The following is a 19,308-nucleotide window of genomic DNA, read 5'->3' as shown; positions in this document are numbered from 1 at the left end:
AAAAGAATCTTGATTTATGTATGAAATTGTGTTGGAAGAAAAATAAATAAATGAAACAAACAAACAAACAAACAAATGAATACGATTCTGATGTGATGACGGTATCTATTTTTTTATGAAATAGACTTTATCTTGTATATACACTGTTATTGATTGATTAAAATTGATCTAATGTGACAATGCATCACAAAACCAAACCAAAAAAGAAAAAAAGAAAAATTGGGACTCCCCGATTCTCTGTGAGGACTCAAAAACAACAACAACAACAGCAACAACTGATAAGTGAAACGGGTCATTGTGTTCAATCTCTTAATTTTTGAAAGAGCAAAAGGTATTTTTCTTTTACACAATTGTACAGTTTCGTTTCATGAAGTAACCGGAAAATTTTGAATTTTGCTATTTTCCTACGACAGTTAATTGTATAGTCGTTTGATTATTCATTTTCTAGTATTATTTTCTGTTATTTACAATGGTCCTAAATTTTGGAATTCTTTAGATAGTGAAACACGATGAACTTCCGGTTGGTATTCATTCAAACGTAAGCTTAAATATAAACTTCTTTTGCAGTACGCTGGTTATAATATGAATTAATAATACTGATTTACCAGATGCTTTAGAATCATTAATACTGATATAGAATACTCGGCATGATTGTAGAACAGGTCTACATGGTTTTATTTTCAATTCTTTTCTTTCATATTTCTTTCCTTTTGCAGCTGCAGATACCGTCATTAATACTGTCCCTATTACGGTCTTGTTGGTGTTTTCTCCTCTTCTTCTTTCTCATTCTCTTCTCCTTGTTGTGTGTGTGTGTGTGTGCGCGCACACACACGCGCACGCATACTTCCCCAAATGCACGTGCGTGCGTGCAGAGTGTGTGTGTGTGACTGCGATAGCCTGCGGTTTATTTTCTTTCGGGGATCGTACTCCCACAAGCATCTGTTTTTATGTAGGTTCCCTCCACACACAATTTTATTTATCCGTCATGAATGTATCCTTCAGAATTATTTTAATTGATTTTGTGCTATGTAAATGCTTTTTGTATAATTTTATACTGAACTAAATCATGTGTTAATTTACACTGTCATGGATTGATGTTGTTAATACAACACTGTATGATTTGTTTGGAAACTTAATAAATGAAATGAAATTAAAGTATACGATGCATGTGGTTAACTCACTTGAAACATGTAAAACAAAAATATCGTAACAAGTTTTACGAAAAAAGAACAAGAAAGATGTAGACAAATGGAATATTACACATTGCATCGAAATTACGGTAATAAATATATGATTTTAATATCGAGATAATACGATGAGGCTGACAAAGCAATACAAAAGGTGAGTACAGAGATCAAATCTGATGTGAGTACACATTAGGAGGAAAAAAGCATTTCCCTTTCAACTGTCATCAGTATGACTAAAGAGAGTAATCATTGATGAAGTAGTAATTGATAAAGAAGTGTAAATTGACAATTACTTAAATATGACTTGAACAAGATATATATATATTTTCTTTCAAACGACGCTTGAAATAAACCCCCACCCCACCCCCCAAAAAAAATCTTATTTAACAATACACAATTTAAGTTGGACATTTTGCCGCCAACCTTACATTCTTACACGGAGAAGTACCTACAAATTCATACAAAAAAAAACTGAAATAATCTAAAGCCATTTTAGATTGTTATCGTATATATATATATATATATATATGTATATATATCATATATATATATATATATATATATATATTATATGTATGTTTATCATAATATTTCAATGAAGTAGAGAATAAAAATACGATTGTAATTTTGAGGCGTTATGAATTTCATTATTGAAATTACAACACCGTTGAATCTCGATCATAATCATTTCATCACAAAAGCCATAAGCAAAGAAATAGAACATATTTTCATATTATAGAGAATAAAATATACACAAAGTACTGTGACGCGTATCTTTTAGCTTGAAAACAAGAACATTACAGAGCACTGATAATATGAGAACGTACCTTAATGATCCAGTCACCGTTGGCATGCGCTGTTTCATTTCCGTGTATTTTACGATTACTATAGAATGCACAATTTCCTTGTCCTTTAAAGCAGTAACATATTCAGCACACTTACTATTACCTTTCTGCCCCGTTTAAGCGACATAGATTGGATAGTCTTTCTGAATGATCAGCTTCTTCAAGTTTTCGGTGAAAATACTGGAATAAATTTAGAAAACTAAACGAAGAGTCTTGTGCATCCATTTCTTTCTTAATATTCTCTCAATAGAAGAAAACAACATAGGAAAAAGAATGACATACCTACTGCAAAAGCAGACGTTTAACTACAAAGAGCCATTTGGTGATTTACGCCATTAATGGGTACTCGATCAAATTTGAATACAATTTCACCATGTCATGTCACTCGCTGGATTATGAAAATGTGGGGATCTAAAGATTCGCGTCTTTAGACATCAGAAACATACAAATAAATAGATAAATATATATACATGGATATTATTGCCAATTTGTTGAAACTTATGCACAGTATCTCTAATTGGCCTAAGTACTGTTTTGAACATTATATAAGCATAAATTAGACGTGAAACTATCGTCAAGCAAAGTGCTTTGAAGATAATACAAAATATTATACTAAGACATAGTTAACATTAATACGCGATTAGGGAAAATATTCATTGTTTTTTTTACCAGAGGAAGGCACACCCTCATGAACAATAAGATAAACCATGCCAAACGAGGTAAACACTAGATATAGGTAAACTGCGGTGAATTAGTGAAAGAACAACAAAATGGGCGAATATCGCCATACAAATATTGAACAGGCCTTTACCGACCGGCGAAGAAGAAAATAAATAAATTAACGCAGAAAAGAGCGTAATAATTAACTCAAGACAAGCGAGAGTGATCAACGTCCAAGGTAGGCGAAGAGGTCGTCAGTCAGAGTTCGCCGTTGCCTTGTCGTGTGAGTATCAGCCTGAGCGTCGATCAAAGACTGCACAGTGGTCTTCACTGACCGTAAGTATGTCTGGAAATGCTTCTGGACGAAACGTGACCGCAGTGATATAGTAATGGGTGTTGACGCTGAAGGAAAGGTAGGCACTTCGATGTCGCTGGTGTTCGTTTGTACCCCTTCCTGCATGTCAAGAAAAAAGAAGAAAACATCAGGCGCCATTAAACCTTCCGGTTTGATACTTTCTTAAGAATCGTATATACAGATAAACGTTAGAAATAAGAATTCAGTACGTGTCGAAATGTAAAAGAAAAATATACCATCCGGGTAACACTTTATATCTGAAGATTACTGAAGGGGGTTAACTTTCTTGTATTCCTGTTGTAGATGTGTCCTTATCGGGGGAGGGTGGCTTGCCCCTTCTCTTGAATTTGATTTTATTCAAGTTAAATAATTTCCCTGAATAGGGCACACTATAAAGTATGAGTATTGAGGAAATATTGAGAAAATGGGGAAAACACTCGGCGATAAAATATAGTATGTTACAGTGAAATAATGTCAAAATGAAACATGAAAGTATCAGCGAAGAGTCTCTCCTTCCACTTACTCTTTGTTCCCACCTTGTCCTGAAACGCTAACCATTACAATGTGAATGAGAGAGTTCTGTTTACCAGCCACCGAGTCTGGCTCTACAGTATACTGGATATCGGTGTTTGTCTTAGACAATAATCTTGCCTTTGGACGTTGTTATCTAATACCGTGTGTGTCATTTAGCTCGATTCGGTTTCATTTCACAGTCGGACTTAATGCTTCCAAAAACAGAGGTTTAGAATGTCTTTCGATATACAAATTGTACTTTGATGAAATCTTACAAGATACTCTACTCTACAAGGTGTCTACTCACTGTATGCATCGTCCTAAAGGAAATATAAAGCCACTTCATATTTTTCGTTTTGTAGATCTGTGTTGGTGAATTTGCTCCCGTTGTTGATACTTTTGTTTCTTTTTTTTTAAGCTGACATTATTGGACGAATACGACCATGATTACTTACGATTCTTTCAATGCAGTTTACGACATTGGTGATCAGTTCCTGAATAATGTCGAACTCCTCATGGAAACGAAGGATCTCAGATTCGGTCTGCAGAAAGTGTTCGTCATCCTCCATCTGCTCATAGGCGCTCTGATAGCGTCTCAGATCTCTATGGTAACGACCATACCTTGCTGGAATCTGTAGGTGTAAGATATAAATTAGAAACCGTTACTATTTCTTCGTCGAGGAATGTTTGGAGTATTCGACTTGTCTCTATATGAGACCTCCGAATCATTTCCAGACTTTTGCATTTGTACAAGTACATTATGGGTTATTGCAACTCACTGACAAATTGCCTCAAATTGACTTACTGTGTACAGAGTTACAGAATTTTTAACAATTGAGATGTAATATCATTATGTTTCCAAAGTTTATAGCAAATCACAATGAACAAGGATGATGGCCTAAAACAACATGAGTGTGGGTTCAAGGAAGCAGAACAAAAGAAATAAGCATGCATAAATTGTATACAGGCGAATTTGTTAAGCAAGTGTTATTGTAATGGAATTATATAACAACATCAGTATTTCTTCTTGAAATATGAGAACCTGCTATTTGCCTTTATCCTTGTCATTTACTCTGTTTTCATGTTTCATATTATTGGTTTACCTGCTCAAGGAACTCGTTTGAATTCAACAAATCTATACATGGATCCGTCGATTCATGTACGACATGCTATGAAATTATGAAAATCATCTTAATTTCCCCTTTGGACAATTAGGGTGGTGTTACAAGGGACTTGGCACAGGCTTTGAAAATGCTTTTGGAGCACGTAGGCGTGCGTGTATTTGATTGATATAACACTGCACAAATTGAATTTTCTCCATTATGAATAAGATAATCCTTTCTACAGAGTGTTTCTGTATGGAAATTACAGTGATCACTTTAATTTGAAAGTTAAAGCATCTTGGCCAAAATCTTTCTGTGAGCCAAAAAAAAAAAAAAAATGCGGAACAACGAAGCAAAACAGTCTATGTATTTACGGCACTCTCCCCTTTCCATATGACTCATACAGATGTTATGTGATAATATAGATATGGAAAAGAAAGCGAAAAGATTCTTACGTTTGAAACTGCATCATGATTTTCATTTATGATCTCCGGCAGGTTGCGAACACTTGCGTTATCCTCCGAATCTTGCGATGGACGATCTCGTTTCTTCATGGTAAAGAAACAAAACACGTGGCGCACTGTGATAATAAGATCCTACATACATTGCCATTGGTGGACAACTGCATTGAGTGTAAGCTTCTTAAAATTAAATGACACTGCTTCATAGACTTGGAATTATGATTATCAAAGTATCGTGGGAAAATAGCTTAGTTGTATCAATGTAACCAGTATGGTTTCACATAGGGACCACAAACTCTTAACTTGCATTCGTCCGAATCTCTCTCCCCACATGCCAAAATAGAAACTTGACATAATTTTCGTCCATTAGGAGGGGTTCTTATCATTGTAATTGGTATAGTTTGATGATAGAACGCTACGAAAACACAAACAACAATTGCTGAAGCTATCCAGTTCCTTAGCATGTGTCGACATGAGCTTACTGACATTTAAAGTCACCGTTAGTGTTTCCATCATCATTACAAATGTTGTTATTCTTTATGATCACAATACCATCAGCCATATTGTTTTAAAAGTTGCTATTCACCTTCTCTATGCTATCGTAATTATAACCACAATCACCATGACACTATCTAATTTGTGCAAGAAACCATACTTTGCACCTGTAGAGGGCAGCACTTCACCCCTCCATTTCCTTTTAACCCTCGTCATGATATATTATTTCCTGCCCATGGGTATGTGTGCAGAATTTGTTCACATTTGGCTCATTGGCACAAAAGGGGTTAAACAAGTGTCCATGCACGCTATCCGCATGAGCAGTTCTCTCTGTTTGTGCGTACTTGTGAGAGAGAATGCTATCTTGTCTATTAAAGATTGTGAGTACTTACGAAATTTTCGAAGACATCGTTTGTTGAGTGCCACAAAGAATCAATTCGCCTTTGTAAAATGTTGTGATCGCAAGTACCGGAGGACCCGTGCGGCGGTCTGGTGCTGTGCCACATCGGCGAGGCATGGGCGACGTGAAGTGTCGAGACAGCAGCGATGAGGAATGCCAGGGATGCTATACCTTCCCAAGTGGGAGGAACATTAAGGCGCAAATCAGTCGACACTCACTATCAAACTACAATCATTATACAGCAATCGCAATACACTTCCCACTCAGTGAGGAGATACGCGACGAGTGCTAAAAATTAGCCACGAAATGTTGTTGTGCGACTTTGTATAGTCGTGCATGCTGGACCGTTAAATCAGTCTCTTGTTCGTCGGCCTCTTATTGTTAACTGTATAGTCGGACGGACGGCTCCTCAAGGGCCATCGAACAAAAGGCATATTTATCGGTCTAAGTGCTTGCTAACATGCTTCCATGCTTCTTAGTGCAAATAATTTATAAGGCATATAAAAGAGGTTTGGGGCATGCCTGTATACTTGTACATGAGTATACGGCGAAGGTGTACTGATATTGCTGTCATAGTAATTAAAGGACTAGTTCACCTCCATAGACATGTGGGTTAAGTGAATGCAGCAATATTAGTAGAACACATCAGTGAGAGTTTGAGCAAAATCGGACAATCCGTTAAAAAGTTATGAATTTTTGAAGTTTCTGCTCAGTCACGGCCGGATGAAAAGACTACTATAGCTTGTGATGTCACATGAGTGCAACGATATAAAGAAAGAATAAAGAAAGTTCAACTTATTTCCATTTTGCTCGAATAACAAAAGAACACTCGACTTCTCTCTTTCAAAAGGCAGGGGAATAATAATACCCTTAACATACGTCAGTAGCAAGTCGAAGAAATGTGCACTTTATTGAAAAAGTAAAGTTTTGTGAAATTCTTTTATAAATATTTTTATTTTCCTTATGTAGTTGTATGCATGTGACATCATACAATTTAGTCTTCTCTTTCAGCAGTGACTGCACAGATACTTGAAATATTCGTAACTTTTCAACGGATTGTCCAATTTTCCTCAAACTTCCACTGATGTGTTCTACTAATATTGCTGCATTCTCGCAATCCTTATGTATATGAAGATGGACTTGTCCTTTAATTTATGGAATGAAAACAGCATGATAGATTTTTGGGAATTAGGCAAATATGAAATAATGGCCTCTGAGAGTGCACTTCACCCAGCGTTATATCATCCAAAAATTGATAATCCTGAATAAGTCAATTCCGCTAAGGCCTTACATCTACATGTGATAGAATTACACACTTAGTTGACACGCTTTCTACATATATCAGGCTTCATACAAACATTATCATTGCTACAGAGTACAGTCTTGGTACCTTTATGCTGTCTAGAATTATTTTGTCATAAAAGCATGCCACCGTGTGCTTTTCCAACCATGCTGACGTTGAATGACGGAAGCTCAATTGTTATTGTATTATTATTGTTTAAAACCCTTTCAAAATCTGCCAGCTTCTCATGATATTTCAAAGCATTCGGCAACTAAAGCATATCCAATTTTTGCATGTGAGATCACACAGGTACCAAAAGAGCCAGACGGAAAGAGAAGAAGGAGGACACATAAAATCATTTCATACGAATCTGAACTTTGGACTTTTTCAAAACCGACGAACTGTAGTTTACACAATGGTTACACTCGAAACGGAACACAATGGTATGGAATGCATGCACAAGCCGCAATGCCACTGCACTTCCGTTTGTTTTGAACGAGTACATCACTCAAATTCTCAGTCACCTAACACGATAAATTTGTATAAAAGTAGGATTAATAGTTTCATTTGTTTTTACCCACAACAGGACGTCCTAACTTGCTCACGGAATAAACAATTCCAGTAACCATAACATTTTTGCCGGCGTTTTGAAAGTGGGAGTTTCTTCCAAAATAAAAAGACGGAATATTTACTTTAAAACAATGTCACTGCATCGTGATATAACAATGTTCTGATGCTCAGAAAGGAGGTAAGCTCTATTTTTAAGGTCAGTTAAAACGTGCATCGTCCATCTAATAATTTGTTCAAAACTAATCCATTTGAACCAATTTTATGGTCATATAAAGGACTCGGAGTCAAAGGAAAATCTGTACTTACCATTTTTCCACCAATTACTGATGTTTCTGCTCCGTATTGGGATACAGTGATAATGTACTCGTGTTGGTGGCCGAGAAATTGGAGCCGACGATGGAGACGTTTTTCTGCAGAGCATGTCACAAACTCGTGTTGGTCCGAGCACCATCTTGTAAAATGCTCTTTCACCGCGTGTAATGTTTCAAATGACACTCTCCTCCCGTATCTGCCGTTGCTTTTTTTTCTCTTTCTCTCTCAGAGTATGCCGTCCTCGTGTTAACTTGATTTTTCTTCTTCTTGTTTTGGAATTAAAATAGCATTGATATGGATTCGTTGTGCACGTGGTTCAATCCGGCAGTATGAGATTTCGTCTTTTGTCTCAGCCCTAAAAGTGCGTTCTCGAGGAACTATTGATACCACCGTCATCTTCACTCCTTTTTATACAGTCGCGGCCCCTGGCCGGGCGGGCGCGTGCGACTGTGCTTGCAAATTGATTCTGTGGGCGTGTCTTCCTACTTCCGGCATATCGCATCAGCACCTTTAGACTACTGAGTAAGCGAGAGATCACGTCACTCTTTGATTATCCTCTATATCTCCTCCTATGAACACACATGAGTTTATTTTCAGCTTTCCTAGAAATTTGTGGAGATGTATTATATTTCATATATCAAGAATGATGTAAACCGTCTTTAATAGATAAATATAACATGTTGGGTGAATTTCGCTGTAAGATTCTGATATTGCTGCAAATACCACAGGGGGCAAGTATCATTTGGTCAATGCAATAAAATATTTTATTTTCCCTGGTCTTTTCAGTCTCTAATTCTTTTTTTCTCTCTGTCTTTGCACACACACGCACGCACACTCACACAAGCACAGTGACATACATACTGAAACGCAAACACTAGAGAACAGCTTTCAACATTTAGACAAGCATTGACAAAGAATTGCAAATGGTGCCATAATGGTTGAAAAGAATATATATATATATATATATATATATATATATATATATATCTAAATTTATATATTATGGTCTATATATAGAGAGAGAAAAAGAAAGACAGGACAAAGGTGAAAATGGCGGACAAAAAAGGTGAAGATAAAAAAAAAAACTTATACTGCAAATACCTATGGACATTTTACCATTGAATACACAGAAGAGAGACTCTATTTTGTTTCTGAAATTCCCTACAAATTATAACCAATTTTGGCTGTTCCGTTTTGTTGATTGTTTGATATACTTGTGTAATCTATATGTATCTATATCTGTATATACATATATATATATATATATATATATTTGCCTTTTTGATTTCCATCTCCGGTTTTATCGGTGCGGAAGTTGGCATCCGACTGTATGGCAGGGAAATATCAAACCATCTGTATCTTCTATTTGGAATCATGTCCAAGTACAGATAAGCTTTATCTTAAGTACATATACGCAGTTGCAGAATCAGATACCTAATGAATAAGTTTTATTCCCTCGGCTTCCTTGAAAATAATTTACAAATACATATTCCAGTTTTGAAGTCGTGGCCACTCCTTTGTAATTTCTGTGCTATATGATAATGCTTTCCTTAGTACACAGAAAAAGGATATCAATTTAAACAGAAACAACCACTGATATGTATTTTTTAACTTGTATTAAAAGACAATGTTTCTGTGTCTATCATTTCATTTCATTCCCATCATCTTCAGAATCACCACCATCACTTTCATCTTCATTATCACATTTCCCCCATCATTACCCTGTCATCATCATCATCATCTTCATCATAATTCACTTTACTTTATCTATGCACTAGAATATAAAACATAATGCATTTACAGTATATTATATTTTGGAGTATTTCCCCATTCCGCAAACAATATATGTGTATTATGTAGATAGGTCCTGGGCTGCTACGTGTTCAGGCTTTTGCTTTAGTGGCAGTCCTTCTTCCGCATAATTTCTCATTTAATTATTTGGAAATTTGGTAATACGAGTTATATCTTATTAATGGAATTGATTTACACATCAATTTTCCTTCTTTGAATCATGTACATTGTAATCTGCTTACTGATATTCTATGCGATATCAATGAAAAGAATCTTGATTTATGTATGAAATTGTGTTGGAAGAAAAATAAATAAATCAAACAAAAAAACAAACAAAGAAATGAATACGATTCTGATGTGATTACAGTATCTAATTTTTATGAAATAGACTTTATCTTGTATATACACTGTTATTGATTGATTAAAATTGATCTAATGTGACAATGCATCACAAAACCAAAAAAGAAAAAAAGAAAAATTGGGACTCCCCGATTCTCTGTGAGGACTCAAAAACAACAACAACAACAGCAACAACTGATAAGTGAAATGGGTCATTGTGGTCAATCTCTTAATTTTTGAAAGAGCAAAAGGTATTTTTCTTTTACACAATTGTACAGTTTCGTTTCATGAAGTAACCGGAAAATTTTGAATTTTGCTATTTTCCTACGACAGTTAATTGTATAGTCGTTTGATTATTCATTTTCTAGTATTATTTTCTGTTATTTACAATGGTCCTAAATTTTGGAATTCTTTAGATAGTGAAACACGATGAACTTCCGGTTGGTATTCATTCAAACGTAAGCTTAAATATAAACTTCTTTTGCAGTACGCTGGTTATAATATGAATTAATAATACTGATTTACCAGATGCTTTAGAATTATTAATACTGATATAGAATATTCAGCATGATTGTAGAACAGGTCTACATGGTTTTATTTTCAATTCTTTTCTTTCATATTTCTTTCCTTTTGCAGCTGCAGATACCGTCATTAATACTGTCCCTATTACGGTCTTGTTGGTGTTTTCTCCTCTTCTTCTTTCTCATTCTCTTCTCCTTGTTGTGTGTGTGTGTGTGTGTGCGCGCACACACACGCGCACGCATACTTCCCCAGATGCACGTGCGTGCGTGCAGAGTGTGTGTGTGTGACTACGATAGCCTGCGGTTTATTTTCTTTCGGGGATCGTACTCCCACAAGCATCTGTTTTTATGTAGGTTCCCTCCACACACAATTTTATTTATCCGTCATGAATGTATCCTTCAGAATTATTTTAATTGATTTTGTGCTATGTAAATGCTTTTTGTATAATTTTATACTGAACTAAATTATGTGTTAATTTACACTGTCATGGATTGATGTTGTTAATACAACACTGTATGATTTGTTTGGAAACTTAATAAATGAAATGAAATTAAAGTATACGATGCATGTGGTTAACTCACTTGAAACATGTAAAACAAAAATATCGTAACAAGTTTTACGAAAAAAGAACAAGAAAGATGTAGACAAATGGAATATTACACATTGCATCGAAATTACGGTAATAAATATATGATTTTAATATCGAGATAATACGATGAGGCTGACAAAGCAATACAAAAGGTGAGTACAGAGATCAAATTTGATGTGAGTACACATTAGGAGGAAAAAAGCATTTCCCTTTCAACTGTCATCAGTATGACTAAAGAGAGTAATCATTGATGAAGTAGTAATTGATAAAGAAGTGTAAATTGACAATTACTTAAATATGACTTGAACAAGATAAATATGTATTTTCTTTCAAACGACGCTTGAAATAAACCCCCACCCCACCCCCCCCCCCAAAAAAAAAATCTTATTTAACAATTCACAATTTAAGTTGGACATTTTGCCGCCAACCTTACATTCTTACACGGAGAAGTACCTACAAATTCATACAAAAAAAAAACCTGAAATAATCTAAAGCCATTTTAGATTGTTATCGTATATATATATATATATATATATGTATATATATCATACATATATATATATATATATATATATATATATATTATATGTATGTTTATCATAATATTTCAATGAAGTAGAGAATAAAAATACGATTGTAATGTTGAGGCGTTATGAATTTCATTATTGAAATTACAACACCGTTGAATCTCGATCATAATCATTTCATCACAAAAGCCATAAGCAAAGAAATAGAACATATTTTCATATTATAGAGAATAAAATATACACAAAGTACTGTGACGCGCATCTTTTAGCTTGAAAACAAGAACATTACAGAGCACTGATAATATGAGAACGTACCTTAATGATCCAGTCACCGTTGGCATGCGCTGTTTCATTTCCGTGTATTTTACGATTACTATAGAATGCACAATTTCCTTGTCCTTTAAAGCAGTAACATATTCAGCACACTTACTATTACCCTTCTGCCCCGTTTAAGCGACATAGATTGGATAGTCTTTCTGAATGATCAGCTTCTTCAAGTTTTCGGTGAAAATACTGGAATAAATTTAGAAAACTAAACGAAGAGTCTTGTGCATCCATTTCTTTCTTAATATTCTCTCAATAGAAGAAAACAACATAGGAAAAAGAATGACATACCTACTGCAAAAGCAGACGTTTAACTACAAAGAGCCATTTGGTGATTTACGCCATTAATGGGTACTCGATCAAATTTGAATACAATTTCACCATGTCATGTCACTCGCTGGATTATGAAAATGTGGGGATCTAAAGATTCGCGTCTTTAGACATCAGAAACATACAAATAAATAGATAAATATATATACATGGATATTATTGCCAATTTGTTGAAACTTATGCACAGTATCTCTAATTGGCCTAAGTACTGTTTTGAACATTATATAAGCATAAATTAGACGTGAAACTATCGTCAAGCAAAGTGCTTTGAAGATAATACAAAATATTATACTAAGACATAGTTAACATTAATACGCGATTAGGGAAAATATTCATTGTTTTTTTACCAGAGGAAGGCACACCCTCATGAACAATAAGATAAACCATGCCAAACGAGGTAAACACTAGATATAGGTAAACTGCGGTGAATTAGTGAAAGAACAACAAAATGGGCGAATATCGCCATACGAATATTGAACAGGCCTTTACCGACCGGAGAAGAAGAAAATAAATAAATTAACGCAGAAAAGAGCGTAATAATTAACTCAAGACAAGCGCGAGTGATCAACGTCCAAGGTAGGCGAAGAGGTCGTCAGTCAGAGTTCGCCGTTGCCTTGTCGTGTGAGTATCAGCCTGAGCGTCGATCAAAGACTGCACAGTGGTCTTCACTGACCGTAAGTATGTCTGGAAATGCTTCTGGACGAAACGTGACCGCAGTGATATAGTAATGGGTGTTGACGCTGAAGGAAAGGTAGGCACTTCGATGTCGCTGGTGTTCGTTTGTACCCCTTCCTGCATATCAAGAAAAAAGAAGAAAACATCAGGCGCCATTAAACCTTCTGGTTTGATACTTTCTTAAGAATCGTATATACAGATAAACGTTAGAAATAAGAATTCAGTACGTGTCGAAATGTAAAAGAAAAATATACCATCCGGGTAACACTTTATATCTGAAGATTACTGAAGGGGGTTAACTTTCTTGTATTCCTGTTGTAGATGTGTCCTTATCGGGGGAGGGTGGCTTGCCCCTTCTCTTGAATTTGATTTTATTCAAGTTAAATCATTTCCCTGAATAGGGCACACTATAGAGTATGAGTATTAAGGAAATATTGAAAAAATGGGGAAAACACTCGGCGATAAAATATAGTATGTTACAGTGAAATAATGTCAAAATGAAACATGAAAGTATCAGCGAAGAGTCTCTCCTTCCACTTACTCTTTATTCCCACCTTGTCCTGAAACGCTAACCATTACAATGTGAATGAGAGAGTTCTGTTTACCAGCCACCGAGTCTGGCTCTACAGTATACAGGATATCGGTGTTTGTCATAGACAATAATCTTGCCTTTGGACGTTGTTATCTAATACCTTGTGTGTCATTTAGCTCGATTCGGTTTCATTTCACAGTCGGACTTAATGCTTCCAAAAACAGAGGTTTAGAATGTCTTTCGATATACAAATTGTACTTTGATGAAATCTTACAAGATACTCTACTCTACGAGGTGTCTACTCACTGTATGCATCGTCCTAAAGGAAATATAAAGCCACTTCATATTTTTCGTTTTGTAGATCTGTGTTGGTGAATTTGCTCCCGTTGTTGATACTTTTGTTTCTTTTTTTTTAAGCTGACATTATTGGACGAATACGACCATGATTACTTACGATTCTTTCAATGCAGTTTACGACATTGGTGATCAGTTCCTGAATAATGTCGAACTCCTCATGGAAACGAAGGATCTCAGATTCGGTCTGCAGAAAGTGTTCGTCATCCTCCATCTGCTCATAGGCGCTCTGATAGCGTCTCAGATCTCTATGGTAACGACCATACCTTGCTGGAATCTGTAGGTGTAAGATATCAGTTAGAAACCGTTACTATTTCTTCGTCGAGGAATGTTTGGAGTATTCGACTTGTCTCTATATGAGACCTCCGAATCATTTCCAGACTTTTGCATTTGTACAAGTACATTATGGGTTATTGCAACTCACTGACAAATTGCCTCAAATTGACTTACTGTGTACAGAGTTACAGAATTTTTAACAATTGAGATGTAATATCATTATGTTTCCAAAGTTTATAGCAAATCACAATGAACAAGGATGATGGCCTAAAACAACATGAGTGTGGGTTCAAGGAAGCAGAACAAAAGAAATAAGCATGCATAAATTGTATACAGGCGAATTTGTTAAGCAAGTGTTATTGTAATGGAATTATATAACAACATTAGTATTTCTTCTTGAAATATGAGAACCTGCTATTTGCCTTTATCCTTGTCATTACCTCTGTTTTCATGTTTCATATTATTGGTTTACCTGCTCAAGGAACTCGTTTGAATTCAACAAATCTATACATGGATCCGTCGATTCATGTACGACATGCTATGAAATTATGAAAATCATCTTAATTTCCCCTTTGGACAATTAGGGTGGTGTTACAAGAGACTTGGCACAGGCTTTGAAAATGCTTTTGGAGCACGTAGGCGTGCGTGTATTTGATTGATATAACACTGCACAAATTGAATTTTCTCCATTATGAATAAGATAATCCTTTCTACAGAGTGTTTCTGTATGGAAATTACAGTGATCACTTTAATTTGAAAGTTAAAGCATCTTGGCAAAAATCTTTCTCTGAGCCAAAAAAAAAAAAAAAATGCGGAACAACGAAGCAAAACAGTCTATGTATTTACGGCACTCTCCCCTTTCCATATGACTCATACAGATGTTATGTGATAATATAGATATGGAAAAGAAAGCGAAAAGATTCTTACGTTTGAAACTGCATCATGATTTTCATTTATGATCTCCGGCAGGTTGCGAACACTTGCGTTATCCTCCGAATCTTGCGATGGACGATCTCGTTTCTTCATGGTAAAGAAACAAAACACGTGGCGCACTGTGATAATAAGATCCTACATACATTGCCATTGGTGGACAACTGCATGGAGTGTAAGCTTCTTAAAATTAAATGACACTGCTTCATAGACTTGGAATTATGATTATCAAAGTATCGTGGGAAAATAATTTAGTTTTATCAATGTAACCAGTATGGTTTCACGTAGGGACCACAAACTCTTAACTTGCATTCGTCTGAATCTCTCTTCTCACATGCCAAAATAGAAACTTGACATAATTTTCGTCCATTAGGAGGGGTTCTTATCACTGTAATTGGTATAGTTTGATGATAGAACACTACGAAAACACAAACAACAATTGCTGAAGCTATCCAGTTCCTTAGCATGTGTCGACATGAGCTTACTGACATTTAAAGTCACCGTTAGTGTTTCCATCATCATTACAAATGTTGTTATTCTTTATGATCACAATACCATCAGCCATATTGTTTTAAAAGTTGCTATTCACCTTCTCTATGCTATCGTAATTGAAACCACAATCACCATGACACTATCTAATTTGTGCAAGAAACCATACTTTGCACTTGTAGAGGGCAGAACTTCACCCCTCCATTTCCTTTTAACCCTCTTCATGACATATTATTTCCTGCCCATGGGTATGTGTGCAGAATTTGTTCACATTTGGCTTATTGGCACAAAAGGGGTTAAACAAGTTTCCATGCACGCTATTCGCATGAGCAGTTCTCTCTGTTTGTGTGTACTTGTGAGAGAGAATGCTATCTTGTCTATTAAAGATTGTGAGTACTTACGAAATTTTCGAAGACATCGTTTGTTGAGTGCCACAAAGAATCAATTCGCCTTTGTAGAATGTTGTGATCGCAAGTACCGGAGGACCCGTGTGGCGGTCTGTTGCCGTGCCACTGTACCGGCGAGGCATCGGCGGCGTGAAGTGTCGACACAGCAGCGATGAGGAATGCCAGGGATGTTATACCTTCCCAAGTGGGAGGAACATAAAGGCGCAAATCAGTCGACGCTCACTATCAAACTACAATCATTATACAGCAATCACAATACGCTTCCCACTCAGTGACAAGATACCCAACGTGTACTCAAAATTAGCCACGAAGTGTTGTTGTGCGTGCATGCTGGACCGTTAAATCTGCCTCTTGTTCGTCGGCCTCTAATTGTCAACATTACCGTCGGTAATACGGTCGGCTCCTCAAGGGCCACCGAACAAGAGGCATATTTATCGGTTTAAGTGCTTGGTAACATGCTTCCATGCTTCTGTGTACAAACATATATCATGTAAATATAAAGTATATAAAAGATAACGAAGGCGTTTGGGGCATGCTCGTATACTTGCACATGAGTATAATACAGCGAAGGTGTATTGATATTGCTGTTATAGTCATTAATTCATGAAATGAAAACAACATGATAAACATTTTGGAATTTGACAAACATAAGATAATATGGCCTCTGAGAGTGCACTTTACCCAGCTTTATCATACAAAAATTGATAATCTTGAATAAGACAAATCCGCTAAGGCCTTACATCTACCTGTGATAGAATAATATACACTTAGTTGACACGCTTTCTACCTATATCAGGCTTCGTACAAACATTATCATTGCTACAGAGTACAGTCTTGATACCGTTATGCTGTCTAGAATTATGTAATCATAAAAGCATGCCACCGTCGGCTTTTCCAACCGTGCGGACGTTGAATCACGGAAGTTCAATTTCTATTCTATTATTGTTTAAAACCCTTTCAAAATCTGCCAGCTTCTCATGATATTTCAAAGCATTCGGCAACTGAAGCATATCCAGTTTTTGCATGTGAGATCACAAAGGTACCAAAAGAGCGAGACGGAAAGAGAAGAAGGAGAACACAGAATATCATTTCATACGAAGCTGAACTTTGGACTTGTCATTTTCTTTTAAAAACCGACGAACTGTAGTTTACATAACGGTTACACTCGAAACGGAACACAATAGTATGGAATGCATGCACAAGCCGCAAGCCATCGCGCTTCCGTTTGTTTTGAGCGAGTACATCACTCAAATTCTCAGTCACCGAATATGACAGATTTGTATAAAAGTAGGATTAATAGTTTCATTTTTTTCCCACAACCGGACGTCCTGACTTGCTGAAGGAATAAACAATGCCAGTAACCATGAGATTTTTTGTCGGCGTTTTCAAAGTGGGAGTTTCTTCCAAAATAAAAAGACGGAATATTTACTTTGAAACAATGTCACTACATCGTGATATAACAATGTTCTGATGCTCAGAAAGGAGGTAAGCTCTATCTTTAAGGTCAGTTAAAACGTGCATCGTCCATCTAATAATTTGTTCAAAACGACTCCATTTGAACCGATTTTATGGTCATATAAAGGACTCGGAGTCAAAAGGAAAATCTGTACTTACCATTTCTCAACCATTCACTGATGTTTCTGCAGTGATAATGTACTCGTGGTGGTTGCCGAGAAATCGAAGCCGACGATGGAGACGTTTTTCTGCAGAGCATGTCACAAACTCGTGTTGGTCCGAGCACCATCTTGTAAATCCTCTTTCACCGCGTGTAATGTTTCAAGTGATACTCTCCTCCCGTTTCTACCGTTGCTTTTTTTTTCTCTCTCTCTAAGTATGCCGTCCTCGTGTTAACTTGATATTTTCTTCTTCTTGTTTTGGAATTAAAACAGCATTGATATGGATTCGTTGTGCACGTGGTTCAAGCCGGCAGTATGAGATTTCGTCTTTGTCTCAGCCCTAAAAGCGCGTTCTCGAGGAACTGTTGATACCACCGTCATCTTCACTCCTTTTTATACAGTCGCGGTCCGTGGCCGGGCGGGCGCTAGCGACTGTGCTTGCAAATTGAGTCTGTGGGCGTGTCTTCTTACTTCCGGCATGTGCGCCTCAGTACCTTTAGACTAAGCGAGAGATCACGTCACTCTTTGAGTATCCACTATATCTCCTCCTATGAACACACATGAGTTTATTTTCAGCTTTCCTAGAAATTTGTGGAGATGTATTATAATTCATATATCAAGAATGATGTAAACCGTCTTTAAAAGATTTAACGTGTAGATATAAAATGTTGGACGAATTTCCCTGTAGGATTCTGATATCGCTGCAAATACCACAGGGGGCAAGTATCAATGCAATAAAATATTTTATTTTCCCTGGTCTTTTCAGTCTCTGATTTTTTTTTTCTCTCTCTCTCTTTGCACACACACGCACGCACACTCACACAAGCACAGTGACATACATACTGAAACGCAAACACTAGAGAGCAGCTTTCAACATTCAGACAAGCATTGACAAAGAATTGCAAATGGTGCCATAATGGTTGAAAAGAATATTATATATATGTATATATATTTACATATGAAGAGTTTGTTTGCAAAAACCGAAAAGTCCATTTTTGAAGATTTTGAAGTACGGTCTCTGTCATAAAGTACAAAATAATACCTTTTACATGATATATTGGTCACTACATATAAACGTACATTTTTTAAGTTATGGTCAAAAGAAGTAAGAATTTTCTTATTATTCTCTTTATTTTTCTTGACCTTTAATCGCAAATATTTCCATTTGGAAAATATGGACTTATCGGTTTTTGCAAACAAACTCTTCATATTATGGTCTATATATAAAGAGAGAAAAAGAAAGACATGGAAAAGGTGAAAATGGCGGACAAAAAAAGGTGAAGATAAAAAAGCAAACTTATACTCCAAATTCCTATGGACATTTTACCATTGAATACACAGAAGAGAGACTCTATTTTGTTTCTGAAATTCCCTACAAATGATAACCAATTGGATGTTCCGTTTTGTAGATTGTTTGATATACA

The 19,308-nt window shown here is 36.1% G+C and overlaps 1 protein-coding gene across 1 annotated transcript; it reads right to left on the bottom strand.

Annotated features, from left to right (window-relative positions):
- Positions 1–2,918: 2,918 nt before the first annotated feature.
- On the bottom strand, positions 2,919–18,012 carry LOC139742883 (uncharacterized). Its single transcript, XM_071653394.1, has 9 exons — positions 17,883–18,012; positions 16,263–16,444; positions 15,370–15,462; positions 14,267–14,443; positions 13,175–13,397; positions 6,012–6,190; positions 5,119–5,211; positions 4,016–4,192; positions 2,919–3,146 (listed from the first exon to the last, which is right to left on the bottom strand). The coding sequence occupies exons 1-9, from the start codon at positions 18,010–18,012 to the stop codon at positions 2,919–2,921; spliced, it is 1,482 nt and encodes a 493-aa protein (XP_071509495.1).
- Between the last annotated feature and the right edge of the window lie 1,296 nt (positions 18,013–19,308).

The sequence above is a fragment of the Diadema antillarum genome, unplaced genomic scaffold (genome assembly GCF_040938485.1).
Source record: "Diadema antillarum isolate AM-2024a unplaced genomic scaffold, OU_Dant_1.0 seq00001030_RagTag, whole genome shotgun sequence".
Lineage (NCBI taxonomy): Eukaryota > Metazoa > Echinodermata > Echinoidea > Diadematoida > Diadematidae > Diadema > Diadema antillarum.
This window is presented reverse-complemented; position numbering and strand designations above follow the sequence as displayed.